Source organism: Spermophilus citellus, assembly GCF_964194105.1.
Source record: "Spermophilus citellus genome assembly, chromosome: 6".
Classification (NCBI taxonomy): domain Eukaryota; kingdom Metazoa; phylum Chordata; class Mammalia; order Rodentia; family Sciuridae; genus Spermophilus; species Spermophilus citellus.
In genome coordinates, this window is record NC_138187.1 from 133,556,202 (window position 1) to 133,565,604 (window position 9,403).

At 46.0% G+C, this 9,403-nt stretch overlaps 1 protein-coding gene across 1 annotated transcript; it reads left to right on the plus strand.

Annotated features, from left to right (window-relative positions):
• Positions 1-2,849: 2,849 nt before the first annotated feature.
• Positions 2,850-8,187, plus strand: CYB5R1 (cytochrome b5 reductase 1). Its single transcript, XM_081299693.1, has 9 exons — positions 2,850-2,968; positions 3,269-3,418; positions 3,567-3,639; positions 4,157-4,263; positions 4,477-4,606; positions 5,292-5,375; positions 6,273-6,358; positions 6,961-7,060; positions 7,382-8,187. The coding sequence occupies exons 1-9, from the start codon at positions 2,954-2,956 to the stop codon at positions 7,552-7,554; spliced, it is 918 nt and encodes a 305-aa protein (XP_081155819.1). The 5' UTR covers positions 2,850-2,953; the 3' UTR covers positions 7,555-8,187.
• Positions 8,188-9,403: the final 1,216 nt, after the last annotated feature.

Sequence of the window (9,403 nt, forward strand, 5' to 3'; positions counted from 1 at the left end):
GCTGACTTCGAGCAAGCTACTAATAATCCTACACTTTAATCTCTCCATCCATAATATGAGGATAGTCATGATAATATCTCTTTCACAGGTTGTTATCAAGATTAAATGATTGTCAGAATATGTAAAAAGCAATTTACCTAGCTCTTGCACATGCTGAATAAATGTCAACTTTTTTTTTATCATTATTGCATCTTCTGGTCTGATTCTTCCATACCATATCCCCTATATGAGCAGGTCTTTCTTTAAGATTCTTCCTGGATATCCTATGGTATTTCAAAAGGATCACTTTATTTTATGCCCTCCTTGAGAATTATGAAGCACATCTTAGAATTTTAACTTCCCCTGCACAGTACGTTATATATTCTATTCTTCATTCTATTACTTATCCAGGAAGAAAACCTAAACTTAAAAGATTGGATTTTTTATTTTTTTATTTATTTTGTTGTTGTTGTTGATTGCGTCTTTTTTTTTCTTTTTTTATGGGTTGTTCAAAACATTACAAAGCTCTTGACATATCATATTTCATACAGTTGATTCAAGTGGGTTACCCCGAATCCCTTTGTTCTTCCAAACAAGGAGTATATGAAAGATTATTATGAGTTATGATGAAGTGGAATTTATTTCCTGGGCTGACATCATAAAACCACAGAATCTGAGACTGGAAAGACATGTGAGATTATCTGGTCCATTCTGTGACTCAGGGCAGCAACCCTCTCCAGCACTTCTTTAGCACCCATTTTCAGGACTAAGGATCTCACTCAGGGTTGCTAAGACCCTATAGCTAAAGTTTCCAGGGTAAGAGCCTTTTCTTATATATCCTGATTCCCAGCAACATACTCATACGAGTTAAAATGTGACCCTTTGAATGGTAGTTATGCCCACCTTTCATTTTCTACCTCTCCCTCCCCTGCCACATCCTTTATCCAGTGAAGGGAAGAGGACTGGAATCCCTCCAGCCAGAACTGGACAATGGCAAGGATCAGTAGTTGGCTTCTTAGATACTCCAGCAGTGGGGGTGTCAGAAGTCCCAGAACATAATCCCTTCAGTCTCTCCAAATAGAAAAGGGAAAGATCCCTCTCTTTCCCTCTTCAACCCTTCTTTCCCACACAGTGTGGCACACACTAACTTCCTGTACAGACTGCTTCAAAAATTCAGAGGGAGCCAGGCATGACGGTGTGTGCCTATAATCCCAGAGACTGGAGAGGTTGAGGCAGAAGGATCGCAAATTTGAGGACAACTTGGCAACTTGGTGAGAATCTGTCTCAAAATAAAAATAAAAGAGAGCTGTGTCCAGTTGCTGGGGCGGGGGGGCAGGCTGAGGCAGGAGGATCACAAGTTCAAAGCCAGCCTCAGCAACTTAGTGAGGCCTTAAGCAACTTAGCAAGACTTTGTCTCTCAAAAAATATATAAAAGGGCAGGGCATGGTGGGGCATGCTGTAATCCCAGCAGCTCTGGAGTCTGAGACAGGAGGATGGTGCGTTTAAAATCAGCCTCAGCAACAGCGAGGCACTAAGCAATTCAGTGAGACCCTATCTCTAAATAAAATACAAAATAGGGCTGCGGGTGTGGCTCAATGGTTAAGCGCCTCTGGGTTCAATCCCCAGTGTATGTATGTATGTATATATATATATATATATATATATATATATATAGAGAGAGAGAGAGAGAGAGAGAGAGAGAGAGAGAAAGAGCGAGCTGTGGATGTAGCTTACTGGTAGATAGCCCTAGGTTAAACCTCCAGTACTATCACCAAAAGAGAAAAAAAAAAGATGGAGATGTACCCGGATCTGAGTGACATTTTCAGCTAGCTCATAAAGAAAACAAAGCATCTTTAGGATCATTCAACAGAGTACCCCAACTACAACTGAAAACAGGATTCCAATGTCCCTACCACCTTGATGGCATTAATTTAGGCTGTTGACAATGATATTTATGGAAATCTCACCCCTCACTGTACTTCAAAGAGCAAATGTCATTCATTCTAGTTGAGAAACTTGCATGTGAGAAAGGATGTTAATCTTGACAAATCTGTAGTTCCAACGACTCCCAGTGTCTATTTCTTACTACTCCTGTTCCAAGCTTCTGCTGCCAACAGAACTCAGTCCCAAAACCCTAAATGAGCCTCCAGTAGCTTCCATCTGTTGAATAATTTACCCTATGACAGGCACTACACTAAGCATGTTAACATTTCGAATCAAAGTCTCACAACAACTCTATAAACTAAATACTACCTAATAGGTGATAATATATATCCATCCAAGATGGAGAAACTCAGAGTTGATCAAGTTATTCTAGGTCACAGAGTCAATATGTGCTAGAGGTGCAATTCTTGTTCGGTACAGTCTGACTCCAAAGCCCAGGTCTTTGAGAAGAGAGAACACAGATTAGGACCCAAAGGAGACTTTTGAGTAATACTGGATGACTTGGCACTGGGAACAAAACCAGTCTTTTGCTCAGAGAGACCAGGAAATGAAGTTGCCATGCCGCTGTTCCTTCCTGAACAGTCCTTCCAATTATCTTGCTTCAATTTAACCTGCTGGAAAAAACGAAGGTAGCTACATGATTAATTTTCCCTCCTCTGACTCAAATGCTACATTTTCCATGAACGATTCTTAGATTCAAAGAGTTCCAATTGTCCAACTTAGAGTGGTTCTGTGTTAAAACAGAACTGCCATTCTGTTCTGGCATAAGTGGATCCAAACAGCAGAGACCAGAAGGCTGGAATGGAGCCGCTGGAGCTGCAGTCTTGAAAGATCTTGGACAAGCCTAGAGATGCTCGGCGTCGCCTAGGGAGGGAAAGTGGGGCGGGCCAAAGAGCAGGCCAACCCCGCCCCCTACAGGCCCCGCCTCCTGTGGACCACGCCTCCTGCCAAGCTCCTCCCCCGGGCCCGCCCCGCGGCGCATTGTGGGACCTGTCTGCCTGCAGGGTGGTGGAGGACGCTGTGCTTGGCCATGGGGATCCAGCCGGTGAGACCCTCGCTCGGTATCCTGCACCTGGGAACCCCGCCCCATCTAGTTTTGGGCACTCAGCTCAGGACCAGGGACTCCCACGGCCGACCCCGCCCTACAGGGCTCCAGACCCGCCCTGGATGCTGGGGTCCCCGTATTACCCTCCCGTCTTGGGGACCCTACCCTCTGGCCTTGGCATGCTTTCGAGTTGGAGTGCGGGATCATCACCCCTGGGGCGATTGGTCATACATTCCCGTCACCACCCACGCCCTGGGCTCTTCCCCAGCCTGGCTGTCACACTACCTCCTCTACCCACAGAGCTCAGCCCTGCTGGCCTCGCTGGGGGTGGGGCTGCTTACTCTGCTCGGCCTGGCTGTGGGCACCTACTTGGTTCGAAGGTCCCGCCGGCCCCAGGTTACTCTCCTGGACCCCGATGAGAAGTACCTGCTGCGACTGCTGGACAAGACGGTAAGCTGTGGAGGAAGGATCCAGGGTAGAAAGGGGACCTGAGCTCTACTAGTATAAAAGGGATAGATAGCATTCACTGTGGTTGGGATGCCCAAGGGAGTGGCAACCAGTCCCACTTAGTGAAATACTTGTGTCATCCATCCTCCAGACCGTGAGCCACAACACCAAGAGGTTCCGCTTTGCCCTGCCCACCGCCCACCACATTCTGGGGCTGCCTGTGGGTAAGGAAAGTGTGCAGTGGGCTTTCCCTGGGATCCTAGGAGGGAGATTCTCCTGGGGTCTGGTGAGACGCGTTGCTTCTATCTTTTTCCTCCACACGACATTGCCCTTCCTTCACTTAGCTCTGGATCCTTCAGTCTGTGAGGTGCCACTAGGTACCTTTAGGGTGTGGCTTCTGCGTCCCCACCCATTTTTACCACTCAACAGCTCTCCCTATTTCCCAGAGGACTTGCTTATAACTCCCTCTGAGCAAACACTAACTTTTCCTGTTACCCAGACCCTCAGCTTACCTGCCCCTGCCAAGCTCCTGGTAGTAATTGTTAAGAGTTTCCCCAACAGGGAGGCTGGAGAGAGGTCCAGCTGAGGGCTGTGTGGGCTGAATCCTCCCTGCCTGGCAGCTCCTTGGGACCTCAGCAGGAAGCAAGACAGCCTGTTCTCTCAAACCTCTCTGGGTAAAAAGTAACAGGGTTGTGGCACATCCACTAGAAGCTCTTACATGGCTCTCCACATGGTCTCCAGGCAAACATGTCTACCTGTCTGCCCGAATTGATGGCAGCCTGGTCATCAGGCCATACACTCCTGTCACCAGTGATGAGGACCAAGGCTACGTGGATCTTGTCATCAAGGTAAGGGTGTAGGAAGGAACCCCAGAGGCGCCTTACCCCACTCTTTCTGGAATTTGTAGAAACTTCTCTGATTTGTTTGACGTCAGGAGAAGGCATGTCCTTTGTGGATATGAGGAAAGTATGTGGACTTGGAAAAGCTAGCATGTGTATGAGCCTGTTCCAGCCTGTTTCAATGACATTCTAAATCCGGTATTTTTCTCTTGGTCTTATCAGGTCTATCTGAAGGGTGTGCACCCAAAATTTCCTGAGGGCGGGAAGATGTCTCAGTACCTGGACAGTCTGAAGATTGGGGATGTGGTAGAATTCCGGGGGCCAAGTGGACTGCTCACTTACACTGGGAAAGGTAATGACCTGTCTTCTCCTCCAGCCTGCCATCCCCTGCTCTAGCTCCATAGTCTTAGCACAGTATGACTGTGCATGCCCGAGTGTGTGTACATGTATAAGGGTCAAAGCTGCCCTTCCTTCCAATCTCAACTCTGATGCACAGAAAGGCCTATTTCTTGGCCCCATTTGCCACAGGAAGTAGGTCTCCATCCAACTGAATTCAGCAGCCATAACAGACAGCTGGGGGGATTACCAAAGCAAACATGCCTCTCTTCCCCTCCCTCCAAGATTCACCCTTCAGGCTGAGCTCTGGAGAGAGCCAAAGGATACAGCTTTTAGCCCTCCCCATGGGAACAGCTGGGTGCATTAGCAATGCCCTGGAGGTGTTCTGTGTCTCTAGGAAAACTATATTCACACCTGGCCCTGTGCCTGTCACTGTCACCAAGGATCGACCCTCTGCCAAAAGTTGCTGATATTCACTGTGTGATCCTGAACTGAGTGGTAGACAGATAGCTGTGGCCCCATTGTCCTTCAAGTGTATTATTGTCAGGGCTTACTCAACACAACCCCCACCCAAGTTCCAGGATCAGATTTCATAGCAGCTGCTCAACTGGCCATTGGGCATATTTTCAATTTGGCATTTGTTTACTTAGTTTTCTATTTTGATTTTGTTCTTCTCCTCCTCTCTTCACTTGACTTCTCAGGGAATTTTAACATTCAGCCCAATAAGAAATCGCCACCAGAACCCCGAAAGGCGAAGAAACTGGGAATGATCGCTGGAGGGACAGGTTTGTGTCACTTGAGGGGCCATTCTCTCCCACCTTGTTGGCTGTTGCCATTCAGACTCCTAAATGGCCTCAGGAGATTGGATGATCATAGCCAAGCTGGTAATCAGGGGTCCCTAGCAATGTCAAACCTCCCCAGTAAGTCAAAAACAAAACCATAAACAATAAAAACAACAACAACAACAAAGTTAACTGATAAAATGAGAACAATAAATCAGGTGGGCTCTCCTCAAGTTGAATGAATCTAATAATTTTTAGGTGAAAGTAGAAAGAAATAGCTCAGAATAGTCAAGAAAGAAAATTAGGATTGGATACTACTATATATTCAACATGGTGTAGTCTGATAGATAGATTGGATACTACTATATATTCAACATGGTGTAGTCTGATAAATAGAACTAGACCATTTTTGTGGTCTAGTTCACTACTATGTATTAGACACATATGTATCTCTGAAGTAGATACTACTAGCATTTCCCTTTTATAGATGAGAAAATGAGATTCAACTTTTAATGGCAAGAGGTAGGATTAGTATCTGGCTTTGCTTGACTCCAAAATACTTAACCTCTATGTATTCAGTGTTCCAGAACTCTCATCACTGAATCAGGAGGAACATGTAGTCATCTATGACTTTTGTGTCCCTAGCCTCCAAGGGAACTTTTAGAGGAAGAGTCTTAAGTTGGTTCCTTCCAAAGATTTCCATCTAATGAATTTATGTAAATATTGAGGATGTCCAGATATGGCCAGGGATATGAAGGAGGAGATCAGAGGATTAGGGTACTAAAGAAAAATGGAGTGGAATGTGAATGAGTAGAATTAAGATGAAAGGGTGAATCAGCTAAGGACCCGGGACAGAACAGAATGTGACCACCACATCTCACCATGGTGTATCTCATGTAGGTATCACCCCAATGCTACAGCTGATCCGGGCTATCCTGAAAGTACCTGAAGATCCAACCCAGTGCTTTCTGCTTTTTGCCAACCAGGTTAGTTTGCTTTTCTCAATATTGAGACTTCAGAGTTGCTATGTGGGTATGGACATGAGCAGTGGACCCAATGGGCAGAACTGGCCTAGTGCCTGTTCTAGTCTCTGAGCCAAGGCCCCTTCTGCCAGGTACAGGACCCTCTACTACAATAAGGAGGAAATAGGACTGAGCATTGACTCAGATTTCTTCCCTAATCCCATTTAAGGCATCTAGTGCTAAGCAAAGACCCTTGGGTCTTCTTGGTTAAATACTTCACCTTTATTCCTTCATGATATCTAAATAAAGGTGTTCCCCTCATCCTAACTCCTTAAAACTGCTGCAAGTGTTGCTTATTCCCTAGAACTTTAGCATGCCTTTAGCAGCCTTTTTCTCTCTTGGTTGGACAGTTGTAATAGCAGTGAACTTTTTTCTTTTTCTGTTCTATTCTTTTTTGGGATAGGGTCTCAGTATGTTGCCCAGATTAGTCTCAAACTCAAGATTCTTCTGCCTCAGGCTCCCAGGTAGCTGGAATTACAGGCATGCGCCACAACCCCTAGTCAGAGATCTTGTCTGATGTAGGCCTGAGAAGGTTTCCAAGACTCTGCTTTCCCTTTGCATTTCAGACGGAAAAGGACATAATCCTGCGGGAAGACTTAGAGGAGCTGCAGGCCCGGTACCCCAATCGCTTTAAACTCTGGTTCACTCTGGACCATCCCCCCAAAGGTATCCTCCTCATTTCTGTGGATAATGATATCCCCTCATTATCAAAATCCAGGCATTGCCCCTCTGTAAGTTTTAGATTTACTGAAACCAACCTTCCCTGACACTGCCAAAGTCCCAAGTATGAGTACAGAGACACAGTGGTCTCCTGATCTCTTTCCTTTGGGTTTCTGTTTACCAGTGGGCGATAGGGATGGCTGTAACTGCTGTTACAACCTGAGACCTTCTTAGGAGCCCTTCAGGGCCCTCTCCTATGATCTGTTCTCATGGTACCACATTCCTATGCCAGCATGGGTCAGTTCTCTCTTTTCCTCTGTGCTTCAGATTGGGCCTACAGCAAGGGCTTTGTGACTGCTGACATGATCCAGGAGCACCTGCCTGCCCCAGGGGATGATGTACTGCTGCTGCTCTGTGGGCCACCCCCAATGATACAGCTGGCCTGCCATCCCAACTTGGACAAATTGGGCTATTCACAAAAGATGCGATTCACCTACTGAGCACCTTCCCAGCTGCCCTGGTCCCATGTCTGCAACTATACCCAGTCAGTACTCAAACACTACAAGCCCTAAATTTTTTTTCCAGAGAATGTCAGCCCTTGGTATCTTGCACTGGAACTACAATGTAGATGGTACCTGCAGGAACAACATTCCTGTAGCCATAGAAAAGGGCCAAGGCTGAGATATTCCCATCAAGGCCCTCAGATCTCCCTAGGTGAGGCCCCTGGAGCAGTCTCATTCTTAGGGTTGAAAACAAGGAGGCATATACATTTGTTCCAAGACTGGGCTGGTTCCTTGATAGCATCACATTCTCACCTTCTTTGTGTCTGTGATGAAAGGAACAGACTATGCAGAGGGTTTTGCTTAGTCTTCAGTGCTTAAACCATGGGCAAATTCTGCTTATGTGATTGCAAGTTGATTTACAAAGGTAGTCTTCTAGAGACAGGGAAAGGAAGAAATGATTTCCTAAAAACTTCAGACCAAGAAGGAGTGTGAAATATGTTTTTGTGTGTGTCTCTCTCGGCCCCTGCCCAGGCTAGAGAGAAATGGCTATCTATAATCTAAGATTGCTACTTACACAGGAACCTCTGGCTCTTAAAATAAATGGGCTTGAGGCCCCAGTGTGATATATGAGGGGTTGTTGTGTTTCGGGTCCTTGTTTCAAAATGCCTACGGATCTTGGGAGAAAAGTCTTCCCAGCACAAAATCTCCTGGGTCTTCCAAAGAGCCTTTGAGCAGTTGTACTGTGTGCTGAAATGTGAGCTGCCACCAGACTCCGTGGTCATCTCAGCAGCTATTTCTGCAGAGCCAGAGCTCAACTCTTCCCTGGAGGCTTCTGAGGTGGGGGAAGGAGAACACATGCTAGAGAGACGTTTTGGGAGCACAGGTACCCCTCCCAATGGTCCTTTGATTTGGCCATTCTTCCCCTCTTCCTTCGCTTAGCCTTTCTCTCACCATATTTATTCTTCAGGTTATTTGGCACACAAATCAAAGGATTGCCTTTCCATTTGGAAGGGAAGCTGTCTTTAAAAAGTAACCTGACATCACCAGCCCCAAACAGACTTGGTATCTGAACAAAGTTGGCCTCCCCCAGTACTATATGTCCCAAGCATCCTTCTCTGCTATGAGAGCATACCCCAATCCACTCCCTTCTCCCAAGATAAAACTGGGGAAGCCTCTTCAGATTTGTGTTAGTGTCATTGGGAGAAAATAATGCTTGCATTTAGAAGGGAGGCTGACATTGTTTTTCTTCATGGATCTGTGTGTTTCTGTCTATGGAGCCACTGAGAATGGCTGGTGGGACCCTCAGATTCTTCAGTCAACTCTGTTGGTAGTATTTCATCAAAAATTTCTTGATGTGCTAGTATGTATATGACATTGTGTTTGGTAAGCCACCTCAAATACAGAAAGGGAAAAAATATATTTTTGGTATTGGAAATTCAATGCAGGGGCACTTTACCACTGTACATCCCCAGTCCCTTTTATTTCTGAGACAGGGTCTCACTAAGTTGCCCACCTTGGCCTTAACCTTGGGATCCTCCAGCCTGAGCCTCCCAAGCCCCTGAGATGATAGGCATCATGCCTAGACAGAAAGGAAAATCCTGCTTAGGATTACTGGGCTGCTAAGAGAATTTTCTACATGGAAACTCACCAGTCCTTGTTTCACACAAGACGGAGTGAGCCTCCTTCACTCAACATACACATATTTATTAAGGACCTGTCATATGGTAAACACTGTGCTGGGCCCTGAGGATACAAGACCAAAACTGGTGTTAGACCCTCCACAAAGAACTCACAATCCAAGGTAGACAAGTGACAATCATTACAATACAGTGTGATTGATACTATT

Excerpts from the sequence above, each read along its gene's own strand:
- CYB5R1 (XM_081299693.1), top strand. Across the intron at positions 3,419-3,566 it reads TGCGACTGCTGGACAAGACG|ACCGTGAGCCACAACACCAA; the intron begins GTAAGCTGTGGA and ends TCCATCCTCCAG. Across the intron at positions 7,061-7,381 it reads TCTGGACCATCCCCCCAAAG|ATTGGGCCTACAGCAAGGGC; the intron begins GTATCCTCCTCA and ends TCTGTGCTTCAG.